Here is a 23441-nt window from a genome sequence, read left to right on the forward strand (position 1 = left end):
GCTGCTAATGATTGTGTAGCACAGCCATTAACTGTGACTTTAACTGTGAGAACTATGGGATGTTACCTGGGTACAGATGAGGAGTTTCCATTTCGAAAGTTCGAAGGAGGCTCCACAGACTTATCACTCTTCATGGAGACACAGCTGGGTTCTGGTGAGTCTGATCTCTTTCTCTGTTGTTTACTGTACAACATTACAGGAAGTCCTTTATATACATCCTTTACAGTTTTTGACTGACTTGTTATTGGTTGTTTTCATTATTTTGTTAGTAATTACTATTAATTTTATTGTCACATCATGACACTGTGAAACACTTAACTGCACATTTACTGATATTCATTACTCTAAAATATTTAGTGAAAGAACTGTAGCAGCTTTAGGGCCTAATTAAAGTATAGCATAAACCAATAAATATCAGAATGCCGCAAACGACACTGGACTGGATAAAACAATGTGTAACAAGGCCTTTTGCCCTGCACTGACTTTAGCTATGAGAACTATGGGATGTTACCTGTGTGCACATGAAGGGTTTCCATTTTTAAAGATCCAAGGAGGTTTTTTATGATGCTAACACTATGTATTTGTCTTATTCGATTGTATGTTTTCTATAATCTAATCATGTAGGAAATAACTGCAGAGAGGTTTATTACACCAGCGTGTCAGTGTCACAGTAATGTTGTTGGTTTTGATCTTACCCTGTATCTGTGATGATGTTCTTTTCCCTTCTGTCTCCTGACTTCTGTAGAACTCTGGAAACAAACAAATTGTAGATGTTAAAGACAATAACTTTAATTACTTTAATACTGTAGCGTAGGGCCGTCGTTCGGGTGGTGCAACTGGTGTGACCGCACCAGGCCCTGCCTTCTAGGTGGCCCTGGGGCCAGGGGAAATATTTATAATAATTATTTTAAAAATTAAATTAAAAATCAAACATCCTGATTGATTTTCATGTTTTAGTTGATTTTATGAAATAAGACTTAATTCTAAAACATTATCCGAGCTACATAAGGCACAATGTTTTATTTCTTTCTTTTTTTTTTTTTTTTTTTCTTAAGTGTGTGACGCTGCTTTGTGCAGCATGGACGGAATTGGATTTGCTCATTGAAATTCTAGTTGTGTGTATTTGATTTATGTGTAATTGACTGTAGTAGTACTAAACATCATATACAAGATTTGGTCTTAAGATGACAGAAATGAGTGCTAATTAGGGCCCCGCATCCTCTAACTTGCACTGGGCCCTGCCCCATGCCTGCCATGGCCCTGCTGTAGTCTATACTTTAGCACTAATTTTACTACAATAATCGTAGTAAGAGCATTCATATTTAGAGAACACAATGCTAAATACATCACCAACATTGTGGACCTGGAGAAAAAAAATGTGCCCATTTTAATTTTAGGGTTTCGAGTTTTTTTTCTTCCTAGAGTCCCCTCCGTAAGTATTGGAATGGCAATGAAAACTGAAATTCTGATTTATTGTCTAATACTCATCTTTTGATCTCAAACACAAATGTCTTCAGTGTATAGCAAAAAACAAAAGAATTGGCTTTACTGTTCCAATACTTTTGGAGGGGACTGTGCATGGTCATTAGGGATATAACAGAACATGAGTACTTCATTCAGAATGAACAGATCATGTGTTCTAAATGGATGCAAATACAGATACTTATTAATTAAAAAAGCCTGCTAGAAACATTTGACCTTAATAAATGTTTACACTGTTTCATCTAAAGCTTTTACTGAAAGTATTATAGCAGCACTAAAGACCAAGTGACTATAATATGAATCAAAACAGCTGCTAATGATTGTGTAGCACAGCCATTAACTGTGACTTTAACTGTGAGAACTATGGGATGTTACCTGGGTACAGATGAGGAGTTTCCATTTCGAAAGTTCGAAGGAGGCTCCACAGACTTATCACTCTTCATGGAGACACAGCTGGGTTCTGGTGAGTCTGATCTCTTTCTCTGTTGTTTACTGTACAACATTACAGGAAGTCCTTTATATACATCCTTTACAGTTTTTGACTGACTTGTTATTGGTTGTTTTCATTATTTTGTTAGTAATTACTATTAATTTTATTGTCACATCATGACACTGTGAAACACTTAACTGCACATTTACTGATATTCATTACTCTAAAATATTTAGTGAAAGAACTGTAGCAGCTTTAGGGCCTAATTAAAGTATAGCATAAACCAATAAATATCAGAATGCCGCAAACGACACTGGACTGGATAAAACAATGTGTAACAAGGCCTTTTGCCCTGCACTGACTTTAGCTATGAGAACTATGGGATGTTACCTGTGTGCACATGAAGGGTTTCCATTTTTAAAGTTCCAAGGAGGTTTTTTATGATGCTAACACTATGTATTTGTCTTATTCGATTGTATGTTTTCTATAATCTAATCATGTAGGAAATAACTGCAGAGAGGTTTATTACACCAGCGTGTCAGTGTCACAGTAATGTTGTTGGTTTTGATCTTACCCTGTATCTGTGATGATGTTCTTTTCCCTTCTGTCTCCTGACTTCTGTAGAACTCTGGAAACAAACAAATTGTAGATGTTAAAGACAATAACTTTAATTACTTTAATACTGTAGGCCAGGGCCGTCGTTCGGGTGGTGCAACTGGTGTGAGCGCACCAGGCCCTGCCTTCTAGGTGGCCCTGGGGCCAGGGGAAATATTTATAATAATTATTTTAAAAATTAAATTAAAAATCAAACATCCTGATTGATTTTCATGTTTTAGTTGATTTTATGAAATAAGACTTAATTCTAAAACATTATCCGAGCTACATAAGGCACAATGTTTTATTTCTTTCTTTTTTTTTTTTTTTTTTTTTTTTTTTCTTAAGTGTGTGACGCTGCTTTGTGCAGCATGGACGGAATTGGATTTGCTCATTGAAATTCTAGTTGTGTGTATTTGATTTATGTGTATTTGACTATAGTAGTACTAAACATCATATACAAGATTTGGTCTTAAGATGACAGAAATGAGTGCTAATTAGGGCCCCGCATCCTCTAACTTGCACTGGGCCCTGCCCCATGCCTGCCATGGCCCTGCTGTAGTCTATACTTTAGCACTAATTTTACTACAATAATCGTAGTAAGAGCATTCATATTTAGAGAACACAATGCTAAATACATCACCAACATTGTGGACCTGGAGAAAAAAAATGTGCCCATTTTAATTTTAGGGTTTCGAGTTTTTTTTCTTCCTACAATCCCCTCCGTAAGTATTGGAATGGCAATGAAAACTGAAATTCTGATTTATTGTCTAATACTCATCTTTTGATCTCAAACACAAATGTCTTCAGTGTATAGCAAAAAACAAAAGAATTGGCTTTACTGTTCCAATACTTTTGGAGGGGACTGTGCATGGTCATTAGGGATATAACAGAACACGAGTACTTCATTCAGAATGAACAGATCATGTGTTCTAAATGGATGCAAATACAGATACTTATTAATTAAAAAAGCCTGGTAAAAACATTTGACCTTAATAAATGTTTACACTGTTTCATCTAAAGCTTTTACTGAAAGTATTATAGCAGCACTAAAGACCAAGTGACTATAATATGAATCAAAACAGCTGCTAATGATTGTGTAGCACAGCCATTAACTGTAACTTTAACTGTGAGAACTATGGGATGTTACCTGGGTACAGATGAGGAGTTTCCATTTCGAAAGTTCGAAGGAGGCTCCACAGACTTATCACTCTTCATGGAGACACAGCTGGGTTCTGGTGAGTCTGATCTCTTTCTCTGTTGTTTACTGTACAACATTACAGGAAGTCCTTTATATACATCCTTTACAGTTTTTGACTGACTTGTTATTGGTTGTTTTCATTATTTTGTTAGCCATTACTATTACTTTTATTGTCACATCATGACACTGTGAAACACTGAACTGCACATTTATTGATATTCATTACTCTAAAATATTTAGTGAAAGTACTGTAGCAGCTTTAGGGCCTAATTAAAGTATAGCATAAACCAATAAATATCAGAATGCCGCAAACGACACTGGACTGGATAAAACAATGTGTAACAAGGCCTTTTGCCCTGCACTGACTTTAGCTATGAGAACTATGGGATGTTACCTGTGTGCACATGAAGGGTTTCCATTTTTAAAGTTCCAAGGAGGATCCATATACTCATCACTCTTTATGGAGACACAGCTGGGTGCTGGTGAGTCTGATCTCTTTCTCTGGAGTTTTCTGCACAACATTATAGAATGGACATTAGAATTTCACTGTCTCGCAAATCTGGATACAAAATGCTGGTGAGATGAATTTGTATCATATCATATACCGCAATATTTCTATTTAATATTCATTATTTCCTCTGCCTCTTCTTACACACTAGGCAGCAGCAGCAGAGGTAGTAGCATAGAGAGCAAGAAGTTTGTGAGTGGAATCCTAACTGCCTCGAAGCATACTTACTTAACAGTCCACAGCCTTGTTTCATTTGGCCTGCGTGAACTTGGAAAAAAATAAAACGGAAACGGCTCGTAGTACACTACTGCTCAACATTTTCAAACTGTCCAGAATTCACAGCAGATATCCAAAGTGTAGCCATCCAAAGACAGTTACCATAATCCGTTGTGTATATGTGCACTACAGTTTCTATCATGGTTGGCTTGAACGCAGTCTGAAATACAGGTTATAATTAACGCCTGGGGAAAAAATTAAAAACTTTGATTATGGCCCTATTGTACAGATATTGCAGCGGTTTAATTTGTGTCAACACACTCTCATCACTATCATCTTGTGAAGCCTGTAGACAGATATGTCTCGTATCATGGCTTTAGTGTATTGTCTCATGCCTACTCTTCACTGTTTGACTGCATGGTTAATTTTTATAAAGACATCATTTTACTCACAATGAACAGAATCTAGCATTTTTTCAAGTGGTGACTGCTAACTTTTCATTCTTAGCATATAGATTTTTGTTAAGTTATTCTTTTCATATATACTCACTACGTATTTCAGATATGAACATTTAATGACTAAAATACTAGGACATGGTATCTTACCTCTTTTCTGAGGGCGGGGTCACATTATCTGTGTCCAACTCTGGGGTCTCCATTTTTGAATATTAGGACCTTTCGGCAGTTTGTGTGGTAGCTCAGGGGTGAAGACGCTGGACTTCTGCTCAGATGTTTGCGAGCTCAAATCCCAGTTCTGCCAGGCTGTTACTGCTGGGCCCTTGAGCAAGGCCCTTAACCCTCAACCTCTCAGGTGTATAAATGAGATGAATGAGTCGCTCTGGAGAAGGGCATCTGCTAAATGCTGGACATGAAATAAAAGGTTTTACACAGTGACTCGTCAGCAGCCAAACATCAAAACACATTATGTCTGTTCCACACTAATAAAGCTAAATTCCCCCAAACACTCTGAATGTTTAATTAATGAGAAATGGAAGAGAGAAACTTGAATAAATAACACACAACTGATAAACAACAGCTTTACAGGGAAGATGATTTCAGTTCCACTGAAGTGAAGTTTTACTGCTGTTTCTACATGAGGTCAGTAAAATATGACGACATTTATGTTAAAGAAATAACTCACTTTTAGTCAGCAGTCCTTGTTGTGTGACATTAATATCACTGTTTCTGCCTGGTGTTGAAGTTTATTTACTTTTCCAACAGCAACAAAATGGAGTCGCAGCTGAGACACAAACACTTCTACTTCATTATGAAGATTCATTATGAGTGATTCACGAGTGATTCGCAAACGAATCGACTCTTTGAGCTGGCCCTTTTAGAACTTAGAAATGACTAGATAGATATCATTAGCATCCAGTCAAGTTCATCAATGTAGAAAACAACTATTAAGAATGATGACAGTCCACCATATGCAGTGACCTTCTCATTCTACACAATGTAGTTAGTGCTTATGTGCATTTGAAGATGGATAAACCACCAGACTGCAGTGAAGAGCTTGAGGATGAACATCCCCTGGCCCTGTACCTTAAGGAGAAGGAATCTGCAATCAGTAACTGGCTATACTCGTTTTCTTTCTTTTTCTAATATTTCGTTAGCCTAGCATGTGTAAATTTGAAAATGTTGGGTAAAAAATAAAAATTCAGATAATAAAACATACACATTAAAACAATTCAGGAAGTGAAAAATTCAAGTAAAGCAATTCAGTGAAAACATCCGGGATACTCAGAAACAGCAAACAAGTCAGACTCTAATCAAACTCACTCCTGACCAATCACAACACACCTGGGAGCTCATAGAGGGAGGCTTCATTTCTTAGTTATTTATTAATGATTTATTAATGATTTACACCTTGTAGTAATCTCTCTCTCTCTCTCTCTCATGCCTCGTGATCACTTCACACGCTATTACACTTTTCTACCACTATTTTTTTTTAAGCGAGATAAAAACATTTCAAGCTGTCAAAAATTCGGGTTAAAATAATTCAACTGTTTAAAATTTCAGGTTACAAAAGCTTTTGAACGTTTCATTATTGAGAAAAGAAAAGAGCTGGTGTATATATCTGTAGCAGCTCCACAGCTGATAAACAACAGCTTCTCACTGCCTTCAGTCCGCCATGACGCACTTTTCTTACTGCTTTTACACTTCACTACATTCTAGACTTTTAGACTTCAATACATTATAAAAGCGTTTTAAATATTAAAGAAACCACTCACTTAGTCAGAAGTCCATGTTGTGTGACATTAATATCACCGTTTCTGCCTGGTGTTGAAGTTTATTTACTTTTCCTGCAGCAACAAAATGGAGTCGCGGCTGAAACACTTCCACTTCCACTTCATTATGAAGATTCATTCTGAGTGATTCACGAGTGATTCGCAAACGAATCGACTCTTTGAGCTGGCTCTTTTAGATGAACTTAGAAATGACTAGGTAGCAGTGCTGGACTGGTAATCTGGCATACCGGGCATTTTCCCTGTGGGTCGACGCACTATCGGGCCGGTACAATGTTATTTTTTATTTTTATTTTTTTCCCCCCAAGGACCGGCCCATCACAATGCGCCATAGACGGAGCGATAAGGGTTCTGATAAGGTGGTGCTGAAAAGCTCAGGGGAAAGAAGCTCAAAAGTTTGGAGGCGGATGCCGCGAGATGTGCGAAGATTACCGACATGTTGTCTGTAGGGACTGCTGCAGCAGTAGCCTCTTCCTCGTCTGCAGGTCAGAAACTTTCACAGCAGCGTTATCAGCAACAGACTCGCTCTGCTGTGAGTGATGCGGGTCAAAGGGACAAGCAGGAGGAGGAGAGGAGAGTAGCTGACTCGGTGAGGAGCTTGATAACAGGGACTCGCAAGTAGGGGAAACAGAGGCATCTAACCATGAGTGTAGAATACGGAAACACTTTTTAATAAAACACAAAGTCAAGTGTGTTCATGGAGGTTTCCATGGGCCAATGCATTCTCTCACTGTTGCCAGTTCTCTCTCAAAGTTTAAAACCAATTCATAGCTCCAGGAAACCCCTTGACAATAGCAGCTCTGGCTGTAGCAGAATAAACAGCAGAAACGTCGTGAGTGGCTGGTGAAACGTGGACACAAACAAATGATTGGGACAATATAGGGTTTGTGTGTTTTTAAACCATGTGGTTATTGTCATAACAATAAAGTATTTGAATAATGCATATCACGTATTTCCTGTGATTCCTCAGTCAAATGAATCTCACCTTTGTCTGTGTGACCCCCAACCTCCACCATCTCTCCTAAAGGCTGTCCTCATTTGTTTGAAGAGAAGATTTAGAGCTTAACTGGAGTGATATGCACACGCCATTTTTGCAAATACTTAAGTTTCAATAATAAAGATACCGGTACTGTAATCAAGTCATCTTTATGTATATAGTGCTTTTTACAATACAGATTGTTTCAAAGCAGCTTTACAGTGATAATCACTGTGTTTGATAATTGATTATTTATTAACTTATTCTCTGCCTTCCTCTCTTATTCTTCTATTACTGAGATTACTGGCAACATTTTAAATTCTAGTATATGTTGTACACAGTTGCATACTTATATTTTATTAAATAAATTAAAATTAATTCAGTAAATACTTTGACTTTAAGCTTCTTTTCTTTGGGAATATTTATATATATATGGAAGTGAAAAAAATGCCAGGGCCGATTTTTTGTCCCAGTCCAGCCCTGCTACGTAAATATCATTAGCATCCAGTCAAGTTCATCAATGTAGAAAACAACTATTAAGAATGATGACAGTCCACCATATGCAGTGACCTTCTCATTCTACACAATGTAGTTAGTGCTTATGTGCATCTCTCTCTCTCTCTCTCTCTCTCTCTCTCTCATGCCTCGTGATCACTTCACACGCTATTACACGTTTCTACCACGTTTTTTTTTTAATCCAGATTAAAACATTTCAAGCTGTCAAAAATTCGGGTTAAAATAATTCAACTGTTTAAAATTTCAGGTTACAAAAGCTTTTGAACGTTTCATTATTGAGAAAAGAAAAGAGCTGGTGTATATATCTGTAGCAGCTCCACAGCTGATAAACAACAGCTTCTCACTGCCTTCAGTCCGCCATGACGCACTTTTCTTACTGCTTTTACACTTCACTACATTCTAGACTTTTAGACTTCAATACATTATAAAACCCTTTTAAATATTAAAGAAACCACTCACTTAGTCAGAATTCCATGTTGTGTGACATTAATATCACCGTTTCTGCCTGGTGTTGAAGTTTATTTACTTTTCCTGCAGCAACAAAATGGAGTCGCGGCTGAAACACTTCCACTTCCACTTCATTATGAAGATTCATTCTGAGTGATTCACGAGTGATTCGCAAACGAATCGACTCTTTGAGCTGGCCCTTTTAGATGAACTTAGAAATGACTAGGTAGCAGTGCTGGACTGGTAATCTGGCATACCGGGCATTTTCCCTGTGGGTCGACGCACTATCGGGCCGGTACAATGTTATTTTTTATTTTTATTTTTTTCCCCAAGGACCGGTCCATCACAATGCGCCATAGACGGAGCGATAAGGGTTCTGATAAGGTGGTGCTGAAAAGCTCAGGGGAAAGAAGCTCAAAAGTTTGGAGGCGGAGGCCGTGAAATGTGCGAAGATGACCGACATGTTGTCTGTAGGGACTGCTGCAGCAGTAGCCTCTTCCTCGTCTGCAGGTCAGAAACTTTCACAGCAGCGTTATCAGCAACAGACTCGCTCTGCTGTGAGTGATGCGGGTCAAAGGGACAAGCAGGAGGAGGAGAGGAGAGTAGCTGACTCGGTGAGGAGCTTGATAACAGGGACTCGCAAGTAGGGGAAACAGAGGCATCTAACCATGAGTGTAGAATACAGAAACACTTTTTAATAAAACACAAATTCGTCCCCTGCGCTTTTTTTTGGCAAAGTCAAGTGTGTTCATGGAGGTTTCCATGGGCCAATGCGTTCTCTCACTGAAAGTTTAAAACCAATTCATAGCTCCAGGAAACCCCTTGACAATAGCAGCTCTGGCTGTAGCAGAATAAACAGCAGAAACGTCGTGAGTGGCTGGTGAAACGTGGACACAAACAAATGATTGGGACAATATAGGGTTTGTGTGTTTTTAAACCATGTGGTTATTGTCATAACAATAAAGTATTTGAATAATGCATATCATGTATTTCCTGTGATTCCTCAGTCAAATGAATCTCACCTTTGCCTGTGTGACCCCCAACCTCCACCATCTCTCCTAAAGGCTGTCCTCATTTGTATGAAGAGAAGATTTAGAGCTTAACTGGAGTGATATGCACACGCCATTTTTGCAAATACTTAAGTTTCAATAATAAAGATACCAGTACTGTAATCAAGTCATCTTTATGTATATAGTGCTTTTTACAATACAGATTGTTTCAAAGCAGCTTTACAGTGATAATCACTGTGTTTGATAATTGATTATTTATTAACTTATTCTCTGCCTTCCTCTCTTATTCTTCTATTACTGAGATTACTGGCAACATTTTAAATTCTAGTATATGTTGTACACAGTTGCATACTTATATTTTATTAAATAAATGTGATTTTATTAAATAAGTATGATTAATTCAGTAAATACTTTGACTTTAAGCTTCTTTTTTTTTTTGGGAATATTTATATATATATGGAAGTGAAAAAAATGCCAGGGCCGATTTTTTTGTCGCAGTCCAGCCCTGCTACGTAAATATCATTAGCATCCAGTCAAGTTCATCAATGTAGAAAACAACTATTAAGAATGATGACAGTCCACCATATGCAGTGACCTTCTCATTCTACACAATGTAGTTAGTGCTTATGTGCATCTCTCTCTCTCTCTCTCTCTCTCTCTCTCTCTCATGCCTCGTGATCACTTCACACGCTATTACACGTTTCTACCACGTTTTTTTTTTAAATCCAGATTAAAACATTTCAAGCTGTCAAAAATTCGGGATAAAATAATTCAACTGTTTAAAATTTCAGGTTACAAAAGCTTTTGAACGTTTCATTATTGAGAAAAGAAAAGAGCTGGTGTATATATCTGTAGCAGCTCCACAGCTGATAAACAACAGCTTCTCACTGCCTTCAGTCCGCCATGACGCACTTTTCTTACTGCTTTTACACTTCACTACATTCTAGACTTTTAGACTTCAATACATTATAAAAGCGTTTTAAATATTAAAGAAACCACTCACTTAGTCAGAAATCCACGTTGTGTGACATTAATATCACCGTTTCCGCCTGGTGTTGAAGTTTATTTACTTTTCCTGCCGCTCCTCAAAATGGAGTCGCGGCTGAGACACAAACACTTTCACTTTAGAAAAACTGACTCACTTCCGGTGATGTGTCGTTCAGGAAATGAATCGACTCTTTGATTCGGCTTCTTTAGATGAACTTCAAATAGAAAAAGCGAACAGTGAAATTGAAATAACTGAAATAATTGACTTTTTTACTCGTTCAGGGAGACTCCTGACGTTTTGTTGTTCTGAAGTTACACTACAAGTCCAGTCCACTTTAATTACCAAGAAACAGAATAACAGTGACGTCATTAATAATAATAATCTCACAGGAAAGCTGTTTGTGAAAAAGACAAAAGAAAGCAGCTGAGAAAGATTTCACATTTTATACTGAATTATTACATTATATTTTTGCACACATACAGTGTGACCTGCCTGTATATGACAGGTGTATGGGATATAATGCGTATAGAGTGTGGTATACTGTTTTTTTCTCTAAGCATAAAAACTCTAGAGAATTTAGACAGGTGACGATGACACACACCTGAAAGCAAGAAAAGCTACACACATACAGGTGTTGCTTAATAGATCTCTTCTAAATACTGTCCATTTATTTAAATGCTGCACAAACACACACACACACACACACAATATTTTACAGCTTAATAGTGTTGAAGAAATAAACTCTTCCTCCACTTTGCTTTAAAAGAGACATTTTATTTCTGCATGCAGCTGGACAGATCACATGTTCGAACCATATACTGTACAAACTGTTGCATGGCACAAGCACATACAGGACACACACACACACACACACACACACACTACATACATGAGGAACTCTTCTGTACTCACAATCTCTGCAGTCGGTGCAGCAGGGTGGGTTTAAGCTGAAAACACCATTAAAAGGATAAACACACACACACACAGGGGCAGTGTCGATTCTCAAGCACAGCTTATTTTTTCAGATTCACATCTTCAGTCTCAGTGATGAGGACAATTACATTTTTATGGCTTGTGTTTTAAACCCATACACACTGTATACAGTCAGAACGCAGATCGTCTTTCTCTCTCTCTCACAACACACACACACACATACACACACATGGTCGGTCTGTATGTGTGTATGAAGGCCCAAAATTATTACAGTTGTTATTACAGTTTTAGCGTCTACGTTATAACCGATATGTCTTAGTAATAACATTAGTAATAACAAGTCCAGACCACAGTCCTAAGAGGAAAAAAACACTAAAGCAATAAAACACATACAGAAATTAAACACACATGTATTGCACAATGACATCAATAAATAAAAACACGTTCATTCAGTAAACATCACATCTAAAATTAAACATGTTTACATTAAACTGAGTTCAACAAAACGTAAAAAATCGCCTCAGCACTTTGACTTGCTCGTGTCTGAGGCAGAGATCACGCTAGCAAGCGACAGGTTCCTGGTGAGTTGCCTCTTGTGGACACGTCATGACTGTTAATGCTATCACGTGTGAGCGTCTCATGACACTAATGTTATCACTTTCTAATAAAAGAAAGAAACTTTTTTCCTCCATTTTTATCACCAAACACTGTGAGAACAGGAGAAACATCGGACAAAACGTCATCAGATTTGTATGAGGATTTGTTTCATTACAGCCTCATAACCATAACGAATTTAAGTTAAAACAGAAAAAAAATCTGTTTCTCTGTCGTGTCACTTGTTACTGTCGCTGGGATGAAGTCATAAACTCACACAGGAAATGAAATGTCACCTGTCGCTCTGTTGCTTGCTAGCGTGAGCTCAGGGTTCAGCTGAAAACACACTGATACATCTGATGAGATCGATTTTTTCCTCACGTAACCAGAAAACTCAAAGATGGACGCTCCGCCCCAGACTGTCCCTGATTGAGTGACACTGTGGATGATGGAGCTTCATTATTACATATGAGTCAATGACATATTCAATGAATGAAAATAAGGCGTCAAGGAAGAGACATATAAATCACCCTAAAACAGAAGGTGCACACCTATTGTCAGGAGTAACGAGATGGATTCAAGTGCGAGTTCAAGTGATGCTTTATTAAGTGAAGTGGTGTGAACTGGACAAACAGGGTTACTGTGGACGGGAAGTCGTGGGTGCGGAGAGGGCAGGCTTCCTCGGTAGCACTCGGCTGCAACGGAAGATAAACAGTCCAATAATCCAAAACTGAACGACAGTAATCCACCAGAGAGCAGGGAACCAGGAAACAGAGCTAACCACAGGTGCTGCACAGAACACAGACATGAAACAACCATCTGACAAAGACAAGACAAACACTGAGGCTTAAATAGATCAGTAAATCAGTAGCAGCTGAAACTAGTGAACTAATCAACGGTGGTACACAGAACAGCCAGAAGAGGCTGATGAACCCATGAACCGTGACACCTATTGCTTGAAGTTAGACCTAATATTCAGGATCTAGGATCAATAATATAACCAATGAATTATAAAAAAAAAAAATAAGGCATTGCGTTTATCAACACAGAGAAAAACCTATAAACCCCTCTAAAACAGAAAGTGCACTTAGAAACAGGGGTGTCCTGAAAAGGCTTTTCCAGTTATCATGGTGTCTCAGGCCTGCCTAAAAGTCAACATGTCTCTTCTGTAATTCACAATATGGTTGCAATGATACCAGGAGTTATTCACGTGTAGCAATCCGCTGAGTAAAACTGCTGAGCTTCCTCAGGCGTATTGAAGAGGAATGTCTCGTCCTCATGATGAACTCGTAGTCGTGCTGGATGAAGCAACTGGAATCGCACATTCTTCTGATACAGCAGCTGTTTGCCGTTTTTAAATGTGGCGCGCTTTCTGGCGAGATCGGCGGAGATGTCTGAATAGATTCTCAAAGTCGAGCCCTTGTATTTTGCCTCATTCTGTCTGGCCCATCTTAGCGCTTTCTCCTTCTCCTGCAATGTGTGAGAACATAGAGCCAGTGGCCGGGGAGCTCGACCTTCCTGTGGTTTTGGACCCAGTGATCGGTGTCCTCGTTCTAGCTCGGGAGGCTTTTCAAAACCTTCCTGACCCACGACTTCCATTAGCATCTCGGACACGAGCTTGACAGTAGACTGGCCTTTCTCGCTGTTTCTCTCTGGAACGTTTAAAATCCGGAGATTTGCTCTCCGTGACCGGTTTTCCAAGTCATCAACTCCATCCATAAGCGTCGCGTTTTGCTCTTGAAGAGTTTTGATAGCTTTTTCCGAAAACTTCCCGCTCGCGAGTGTCTCTGTGGCGCACAGGCGGGACTGAAAACTAGCCAATGTCTCTGTTAAAGCGTTCACCGATGTCTGAAGCGGCACCATGGCCTCTTGAATCAGAGCTGAGATTCTTCTTTTATCGAAGCTCGTTGCTTTGTTAACTCCGTTACTAGCTGGCTCATAGAGACTCCGTCGTTATCTGCAGGGATTTCTTCACATTTCCCTGCGCTAGCCATCGTTGCTAATTTGCTAGCTGTGCTGGTTGTCGTTGTTGGCGGGACATTTACTGCTGATTTGTTCTTGCTCATCTTGCTGTATCAGTGCGATTGCACTAAGCACTGTTTTAACACTTATAAAAACGTTTTGATTACTTAAATGACACTATTAAAGCATATACATCATCTAGCTCTAGCCTTTCTACATTCCACCTCTGAAACTTAATAACTTGCTTTTCCTCACTTTAGCATTTAGCAAAGTATTTGTCATTACTAATTACAGATTTGTACTGGCATATTACTTTTAGATTATTTAAATGATTTTTTGCACTTTTTTAAAAATTAGATATTGAATATTAATTTTATATTAAATCTACATACTGTCACTGCTCTTATTTACTGCATTTTTTTGTAATAATCTATTTTACTGTTTTATTTTTGGCCAACTTTTTTTTTTTTTTTTTTTTGCATCAGACAGTAAAACACTTTGAGCTGCATTAGAAATGTATGAAAGGTGCTTTATAAATAACGTTCCTTGTTATTAGTATCACTTTGTTTTTGTTTTTTTTGTTTTTTTTGGAGAATTTGAATTTCATAGAAATTCTTTAAAGCTTAAAGAAAGCATTTTACCTAAAATGGTGGAATGTAGATGAGCTCAGCAGCAGAGATCACAAACCTGCAGTCACAGTAAATAACAACAAACTCCTGTCGACCATCACACGCTTCAGGTGTCATAATGTAAACCCCAAGCACCTGTGAACAATGTGCCAAATAATTCAGATACAAAAAAAGTAGGAAAGTATTAGTTAGTATTTGTTTAACTGTTAGATAATAATAATAACAATAATAATAATAATAATAATAATAATAATAATAATAATCATAGTAACAGATAGAAAAAGATGAAAATAAAAGGAATAATATTGATGATCTAATTATTAGTGCTGTTTGCAGCATTTATTTCTGAAATGTTGATAATACATTTGGCTCAAAGTGTTTGTGTGTGTGTGTGTGTGTGTGTGTGTGTGTAGTTTTGGCTCTAACCTGAGGGAGTTCCTGGTGCTGGAGTACGCCTCTGGACTCTTCTCTCATCACAGGTGAGACATCCATCTTCACATTACACACTCGACACTGTGCTTTACCTCCATCTACAACATACAGCACAAGCGTCCTTACAGCTGCATCACCTGATTCCACAACTGAACAAAGTGTGTGTGTGTGTGTTAAAAAGTTTCTTTTGTGGCTCCAATAATGTACTATAGGCACATTTAGTGCACTGTCTACCATGATGTAGTACCCAGTGTAGTGAGCATTCATAGCACATAGGAAAATATTTGGGATTCACCCATTTGTCCCACTTTCCCTAAGAAACATATAATCAAGCTAAATATCAGTGCTAAGGGGCAGAAACATGTGGAAGTAAAGAAATATAATTCAGTTCACTTTTATTTGTGTAGCGCTTTTACCAATGGACGTTGTCACAAAGCAGCTTTACAGAAATGAATACATTCAGGATGTAAATTGTAAATGTCTGAATTTATCCCTAATGAGCGAGTCAGAGAGGCGGTGGAGAGGAAAAACTCCCTGAGACGACATGAGGAAGAAACCTGGAGAGGAACCAGACTCAGAAGGATATAATGCATCTGAATCATTACTGTATCTAATAAAATGATGATTTGTGCTTATTTTTCTCATTTTCACTCTCTGTGACTCTCTGTGTGTGTTAAAGACTCTGAGAATACTGAAAGTTTGAAGAATTAAACTTTTGATTAATATTTATACACGTTTATTACTATTGTATTAAAATAATATTTATACGTGTGTCACACTATTGTATTAAAAATATATCCTATTTATGACTTAAACACCTACGTGATGTGTACACCTGGCTCTGCTCTGTGTGTGTGTGTGTGTGTGTGTGTGTGTGTCAGTCTGTGGCAGCTAGCGGTGGATTATTTCGATCACTGCCCCGAGTTCGGCCGTGTTTATCTGGAGCTGCAGATGGAGAGAGTGCCGCTGGAGACGGAGCGCAAAGCGCTAAAGGAGCTCAGGATCTGTGAACAGAGACAGATGAACGAGCAAGGTACACACACACACACACACACACACACACACAGAAAGATTGTGTGACCGCTGTTATCTGTAATTATCTGTTATGCTTATGGAATTGTAACTGTGTGTGTGTGTGTGTGTGTGTGTGTGTGTGTGTGTGTGTGTGTGTTGCAGTGCGCAGTATCTGTAAGATCATGGCTAAAAGGGCTCTCAGTAATAACAGACTGGGTTCTGCTCTCTCCTGGAGTATCAGAGCTAAAGACGCAGCCTTCGCCACACTCATCTCTGAGAGGTCTGTGTGTGTGTGTGTGTGTGTGTGTTTCAAAGAAACTTACTAAGTTTTCAAAATGTCTTTTTATTTTTTTTGAACTGATGTCATCGTTTCCCTGAACAGCTCTTTTCCTCCACACATGAAGAAGCTGTAGCTTCCTTTATCTCCACTGAAGGATTTAAAACTTAAACCCTGATCTCTACTCTCTCCATCTGGAACATTTCTTTAAGACCATGGCTCTCGTGTTGGAAGCACAGCCCTGTCGTCCTCCTTTATTATTTTTCAGTGGAGGAAAACACAGTCCCCTTTAGTCACCAGCTGTTATTGTTATTATTGAGATCTTATAGCTGTGTACGTGTTTGACTGCTCACTTTCATTCAATGTCTTCAATCCAAACATCAAAAACCAGTTGTCTTATAGAAATAATTTTAATAAGGGCTTTATAAATGGGTTGTGTGAATGGAAAGTTCAAGCAGAAAAGCTCTGTGGCTCCAATAATTAGCCAAAATATTACTGTATATATTTTAAATAATGAGCCTTATATTTAAATAATAATTTATGTTCATAAAATGCCTTTTTAAAAAAAATTTAAAAAATATTTTTATTTTGATTTACAGTTAAACAGTCCCTGAACTGCAATATATTTGCGAATCCCTGCTTCATGAAAGTCTTATACACTTATTTTATATCTTGTGCAATATTGTTTCAGTACAAAAACAGTGAAGTTGAATGAACTTAAAAGTGTAATGTTACAGATCATTTTTATATATTATTCCAAATATATACATATATATATATCAATGAGTAGATAAATATATCCTCAGGACTCTGTGGGATTTTTACCTGCTGAGCCAAAATCTGCACAAACAAAGGCGTCTTTGTGCTAGAATTCATTTCCACTGCTGTATATTTTATTTCTGATCGCAACAGAAACACTTTCTCAGAGAACACTGATATATAATGCTGCTCAACAGTATAATAATTCAATGCTCTTTTTATTAGTATTTAATATTTCTGAGCTGCTGCATGTGCTGTGCAGGTTTCTGCAGGATTACTGCACACGCGGCTCGTTCTCTGATCTGGATCTGATCGATAACCTCGGACCTGCCATGCTCCTCAGCGACAGACTCACATTCCTCGGTATCTGCTGTGTGTGTGTGTGTGTGTGTGTGTGTGTGTGTGTGTGTGTGTGTGTAACGTTCCTCAGTTCTCTCCTTGTTTTAAAAAACTTTAGCATTGCACCTGGAAGTCACTTTTTTTTGGGTCTCATTATTTGAGTCTCATATACATATATATATGTGTATATATATATATGTATATATATATATATATATATATATGTGTGTGTGTGTGTGTGTGTGTGTGTGTGTGTGTGTGTGTGTAGGGAAGTACCGTGAGTTCCACCGGCTGTACGGAGAGAAGAAGTTCACAGATGCAGCGAAGCTCCTGCTCTCCCTCATGACAGCAAAGATCGCTCCTCACAGCTTCTGGATGACTCTGCTCATAGACGCCCTGCCCTTACTGGAGCAAAAAGAGGTATATACACACACACACACACACACACACACACACACACACACACACACAGCACAGAGGTCAGGCACTGATGTTGGTGAGGAGGTCTGGGGTTCAGTCGGTGTTCCAGTTCATCCCAAAGGTGTTCAGTGGGGTTGAGGTCAGGGCTCTGTGCAGGACACTCGAGTTCTTCCACTCCAACCTTCACACACCATGTCTTCATGGAGCTCGCTTTGTGCACAGGGGCATTGTCATGCTGGAACAGGTCTCTTAGCCTCTTAGGTCAGCCTCTTAGTTCCAGTGAAGGGAAACTGTAAAGCTACAGCACACAGAGACTTTCTATACAATTGTGTGCTTCAGACTTTGTGGCAACAGTTTGGGGAAGAACCACATATAGCTGTGATGGTCAGGGGTGCACATACTTTTGCCATATAGCGTATCATGTATCCATGATTGCGTGTGACAGGAATTGAACACCGAGCAGCTCTCATTGTGAGGGTGAATAACAGCAGCTCAAGAACATCATGTGTTTGAGGATTATTTTCTACCCAATGAAAAAATTGTACACTTTAAATGTAATAAATAAAAAACTAGCTAATGTGGTTCAGTTGATGGCTCTGGTGCAGTGTGACTGAGTGAAACATGCTTCTGTGTGTGTGAGATCCTCATGTACATAAACTGTATGAAGATTTCAGTCACAGAAGTTAAATATAGACTTAAATGGGACATTTCCTATGTTCACACTTTATTTAAAGCGTGAGGTTGGCATGATGTTTGTATGGAATTGTTTTTTAGTAATCCCAGGTGTGTGTGTGTGTAGGTGATCTTTTCAGTGGATCAGACCCATGAACTCATGTTCTGTCTGGAAGAGCTGACCTCTGACAACAGCAAGCTCCAACCAGAGCGTCTAGCACAGGTATAACACACACACGTTTTTGTTTTTCTCGAGGTTTTGATTCTGTCATAAATCATTTATTTCCCTGTTAATTTCATTATCAGCACAAACTGAAATGTACATGATGGAGCAATATGAAGAAAATATACTTTTATGATTGAAGTCATTTTCACGGTGGATGATGTGTGTCAGGTTATTTAACAACAGCGCATTTAAAACTCTTCACAAAGAAATAATTTAACAAAGGAAGAGGCACATTGCTAAGTGTTTTATTCCTCTTACACCACAGCAATTTAACAAGGTTTACAAATTTTATTAATTAAAAAAAGAACCATTATAGATACTTTGTTATAAGTTTATCGTAAAAATACAAGCTAAGTAAAAGTCAGTTCCTGTCTCTGTCCTTCCCTTAAAGTTACAGCTTTACCTCTGACTGTTACAAAGCGCTGACACTGGAGACTCCTTCCTTAAATGTTAAATAAACATCTCCTTACAGAAAACTTCACCATATCAACAATTACACACATTTATTTCATCTGTTTATGTGGAGCGTCTGCTGTACACGTTCCTGTGAATGAGCTGTTACTATAGAAACGATAACGTATTAGAACGAGGGCATTAATATAATCCTGTGATTTGCAGCTGCACTACTGTCAGAGCTGCTGTTCTAGAAAATTAATCAACACCTTCTGACCAATCACAATCCAGAACTGAATAAGCTCCATGGTATACAGTATATGCAATTTTGTGTGTTTCTGTTTTTCAGGATGATGATGTCGAGTCCACAAAGCTGGAGCTGCTGCGATTGGCTCTGGCGCGTAACCTGGCGATGGCCATCGTGAAGGAGGGAACAGTCGAGGCCTAAACACACACACACACTCTCACACTCTCCAGGTTCATTAATTCACACAAAGCCCTCACGTTATCTCACTGCACTGTATATAAAACTAAATGAATGAAATGTTTTGACAGTTTAATTAAAAAAAAGCTTTTGTTACTGGTTTTGCAAAAACTGTCTCGTTTCTCCAGATCCTTCACTGTGTGTAACAGATAATATATATTTTGTCGTTAGACACATTTATTTTGAATAACTTGAGAAATGAGTTTTATTGCTACAAAATTCATGGTAAATACATAAACTAAAAATACAGCAAAAATAATAATACTGTATGATGTAAATTATATTGTATTTATAAATTCATTTCTTCAAAATGTACCGTATTTGATACCATCAAAAAAACAGGGATCAGCTATCAGAGAAAATAAAGAACATAGGTCTGATCCTGTAACAAAAGATCTCAATTATATTAAACCAAAGGACAAAGTGATAAATGTGACTTGTAGCGAGTCTCCTAGGAGCTTCCTCACATAAACTCCTCAGATGCCAAGTCCTGTGAGAATCCCACCAATGTCTTGAAACTGCTCCTGTCCATTTCAGCTCCATCTTCCACTGACTGGGTTCAGTTCCAATTCATGTGGTTTTTCACCTGCTGTTCCAAATAATTCCCTCAGGTTTTCTCTGGGATTGAGGAAATTGTTGTAGAATTGTGTGTAGTCTAATCAAAATCTAAAAGACAAATATCTGAATTAATAACCAAAAACTAGACTGTGGTACTTCATGATCAACAGCATGTAATCATCACTGCTGCAAGGAAAACATTATTATCTCCTGTTTATAATTCGTCGTCCAACATTTCTTCATTCTTATATAATATCTTTGTTAGAACATTCAGCTAGAACAAATGAGAACTTTCACAAGATCTAACAGGAAAGTGAGCAGGTATTTACCATCACATCACTGCTCTTATACAATCATAGACTGCTTTTTTTAAATAATGATCACTGCTGTGTGTTTGATCTCTCGGGCTACATGTGTATTTAAGTGCAGACTTTAAGAAAAAGCTGAGGAGAATTTTACAGGAATGACAGAAGACAGTGTGTGGAGGTGGAGTGCTGGAAGGAGTGTCAGAGTGAGTAAAGTAGCTGCTTACAGTAAATAAAATATTTGTAGCAGTGTGGCATTAAAGATGATCATTTTAATTTGCATTTATGAGAGTTGAGAAGAAAGTCTGCTGCTTATCAGAAACGGGGAAAAGCCGAGATCATCTTATTCAGACAAAAGCAGCAGTATGAATTCAGAGACAGCAGGGTGTCACAAGGAGATGAGGTGTTCATTTACAATCACTCTCATACACTCAGTTATGAAATTCTGTAGACTTCGTCTTCTGCTTTCATGTGAATTTTGAATCAATACCAAACAACATTAAAGCTAACTGTTAGAAAAAGTCTGACAACATAGAAAATAGTGAAATATAAACGAGTAATCTGATATTTACTGGAACTAAAAAGCTAATGCTAATGCACAAAATAATGCTAATCAGTCTTTTAATTTGTTTCAGAGTTTATCTAAAAATGATCATCACTCACCCCAGTGTCTGTAGTTTGTAATGTTCATCATTCTTCAGATCAGAGAGACACTTCACTCCTGTGTATCCTATTTTATTCTGAGACAGATACAGTTCTCTCAGGTGTGAGGGGTTTGATCTCAGAGCTGAAGCCAGAGCAGCACAGCCTTCATCTGAGACACCACAAACATTCAACCTGCAGAGACACAATGACACACACTTCATCAACACAGTTTCATTTTGGCTTAAAACTTACTTTAAAGATAATGTGTGTGGGATTTTATTGTACAGAATGACATGAGGATTTAATATCATCTGTTTATTCTAATTAACAATGCGTCTCGTTTATCAAGCTGGATATGAACAGGTTTGTGTGTAAATTGTTTGTATGAGTGTTTACACAAGAATTTTTGTATTCATGAAAATCCTGTTAATTCGTATTCTACTCTTGCTCCTGAGTGTGTGTACATTTGTGCATAAGACGACACCTTTATTTGTCACATCTACATTTTCTTTGCGTTGCCCAGCTTGTTAGGAAGTTGGGGTCAGAGCGCAGGGTCAGCCATGATACAGCGCCCCGGAGCACAGAGGGTTAAGGGCCTTGCTAAAGAGCCCAACCTTCTGATCAGTAACCCATAGATTTAACTGTTGCACCACCACTCACCCAAACTAACTAATGAAAACCTTGACTTGATCAACTTCAAATCAGATCATTTGCATGGATTACTGCAAGTTTATATCTGGAATATACTGCTGAGTTTAAATTGCTTATCTTTAACGTGTTTACAGCGTTTAGCAGAACCCTTTATCCAGAGTGACTTATAAAAGTGCTTTCGAGTTCTAGCAAAAACACATCCTCATGTTGGTTCACTAGGTCAGGAACCAAGAGCACTATTGACAACATTTGTGAAAACCAGTGGTTTTATATTATTGTAATTTATAAAAAAATATTAAAAAGTCTGCCAATCCAAACCCATAAATTAAGACAAATGAAACTAATCATTCAAGTGAGTACAAAGAAAATCAGACTTTCAGAGACTTTTGTAAATCCAGCAGAAAATTGGAGTTCGGTTTGGCTCACACAAACACTTACACACTGCTGTACTAAAAGATCGAGAAATCACACCCAAAGTCATTAAAATAATACTTTGGGCATCGATAGGAGTGAAAACAACTGGAGTGGTTAGCGAACAACTGTGAAAGATGGCAGAAGGTCGTCAGTGGTCTCTGTTCCCCAGAGGGAAAAAAGGAAGTATGAGACTGATAAATTTACAGTCAAGTCCACTGGGCTGCTTCTGTAATGCAGATCAGGCAACCCTTTTCATAGCGGCTTGATTTTTATTTCAAAATCAAATGTTTGATTTATTTCATTTTTGACCTTTTAACGTCTATGACATTAACTTCTCATTTTAATTTACAAATTCTATATTCGAGATCATTTCCACCATTTCCCTTCTGCTATTAAACCTGCAGCTGCCACACAGTGGATGTAGTTTGTGTCCCAGGTGCACTTTGTGTGATTACTTACAATGTTTTAGTCAATTTTACAGTAATTTTAGACACACTGCAGTCGCATCAAGTCACGTTTTGTGCTGCAGCTTCTCACATACGTACATCTGACCCAAAGACTCTGTGACAAATCATCAGTGTGCAGTGAAAAGAAACAATCTTCCTCCTCAGGACATTGATGATGAACCTAAAACCTCTGCTTCACTCTCACTATTACAGAATGTGTCTTACTGAGCAGCAGGTCACGTGACTCTCAGAGAGATGATCTTACCTCAGTATCTCCAGTTTACAGTGAGGATTCTCCAGTACAGCAGAGAGACACTTCACTCCTGAGGCTCCTAGTTTATTCTCAGACAGCTCCAGGTCTCTCAGGTGTGAGGGGTTTGATCTCAGAGCTGAAGCCAGAGCAGCACAGCCTTCATCTGAGACACCACACCTACGCAACCTGCAGAGACACAATGACACACACTTCATGAACACAGTTTCCTTTTGGCTTAAAACTTACTTTAAAGATAATGTGTGTGGGATTTTATTATTCAGAATGACATGAGGATTTAATATCATCTGTTTATTCTAATTAACAATGCGCCTCGTTTATCAAGCTGGATATGAACAGGTTTGTGCGTAAATTGTTTGTATGAGTGTTTACACAAGAATTTTTGTATTCACGAAAGTCCTGTT

General features: G+C 38.2%; 2 protein-coding genes across 51 annotated transcripts in view; one reads left to right on the forward strand and one right to left on the reverse strand.

Moving 5' to 3' along the window:
• The window catches only part of LOC113534414 (uncharacterized), a 272572-nt gene that overhangs the window by 136119 nt on the left and 113012 nt on the right, over positions 1 to 23441 (reverse strand). For 44 of the 50 annotated variants that reach the window (XM_053231307.1, XM_053231312.1, XM_053231311.1 and 41 more), the window contains 6 exons: positions 23032 to 23205; positions 21274 to 21447; positions 2487 to 2540; positions 1858 to 1974; positions 696 to 749; positions 67 to 183 (listed from right to left, as the gene is read on the reverse strand). In XM_053231307.1, the coding sequence (XP_053087282.1) occupies positions 67 to 183; positions 696 to 749; positions 1858 to 1974; positions 2487 to 2540; positions 21274 to 21447; positions 23032 to 23205 (690 nt within the window). The remainder of the gene's footprint in view (positions 1 to 66; positions 184 to 695; positions 750 to 1857; positions 1975 to 2486; positions 2541 to 21273; positions 21448 to 23031; positions 23206 to 23441) is intronic. The other 6 variants (XM_053231328.1, XM_053231329.1, XM_053231326.1 and 3 more) reach the window with 2 other exon arrangements.
• Positions 17246 to 20087, forward strand: LOC128317694 (nuclear pore complex protein Nup85-like). The gene is made up of 4 exons (XM_053231368.1): positions 17246 to 17576; positions 17821 to 17972; positions 18772 to 18867; positions 19613 to 20087. The coding sequence occupies exons 1-4, from the start codon at positions 17423 to 17425 to the stop codon at positions 19709 to 19711; spliced, it is 501 nt and encodes a 166-aa protein (XP_053087343.1). The 5' UTR covers positions 17246 to 17422; the 3' UTR covers positions 19712 to 20087.

Source organism: Pangasianodon hypophthalmus, chromosome 29 (genome assembly GCF_027358585.1).
Source record: "Pangasianodon hypophthalmus isolate fPanHyp1 chromosome 29, fPanHyp1.pri, whole genome shotgun sequence".
Classification (NCBI taxonomy): Eukaryota; Metazoa; Chordata; class Actinopteri; order Siluriformes; family Pangasiidae; genus Pangasianodon; species Pangasianodon hypophthalmus.

Excerpts from the sequence above, each read along its gene's own strand:
- LOC128317694 (XM_053231368.1), top strand. The coding sequence starts at position 17,423 with ATGCTCTTTTTATTAGTATTTAATATTTCTGAGCTGCTGCATGTGCTG. Across the intron at positions 17,577-17,820 it reads CGACAGACTCACATTCCTCG|GGAAGTACCGTGAGTTCCAC; the intron begins GTATCTGCTGTG and ends GTGTGTGTGTAG. Across the intron at positions 18,868-19,612 it reads AACCAGAGCGTCTAGCACAG|GATGATGATGTCGAGTCCAC; the intron begins GTATAACACACA and ends TCTGTTTTTCAG.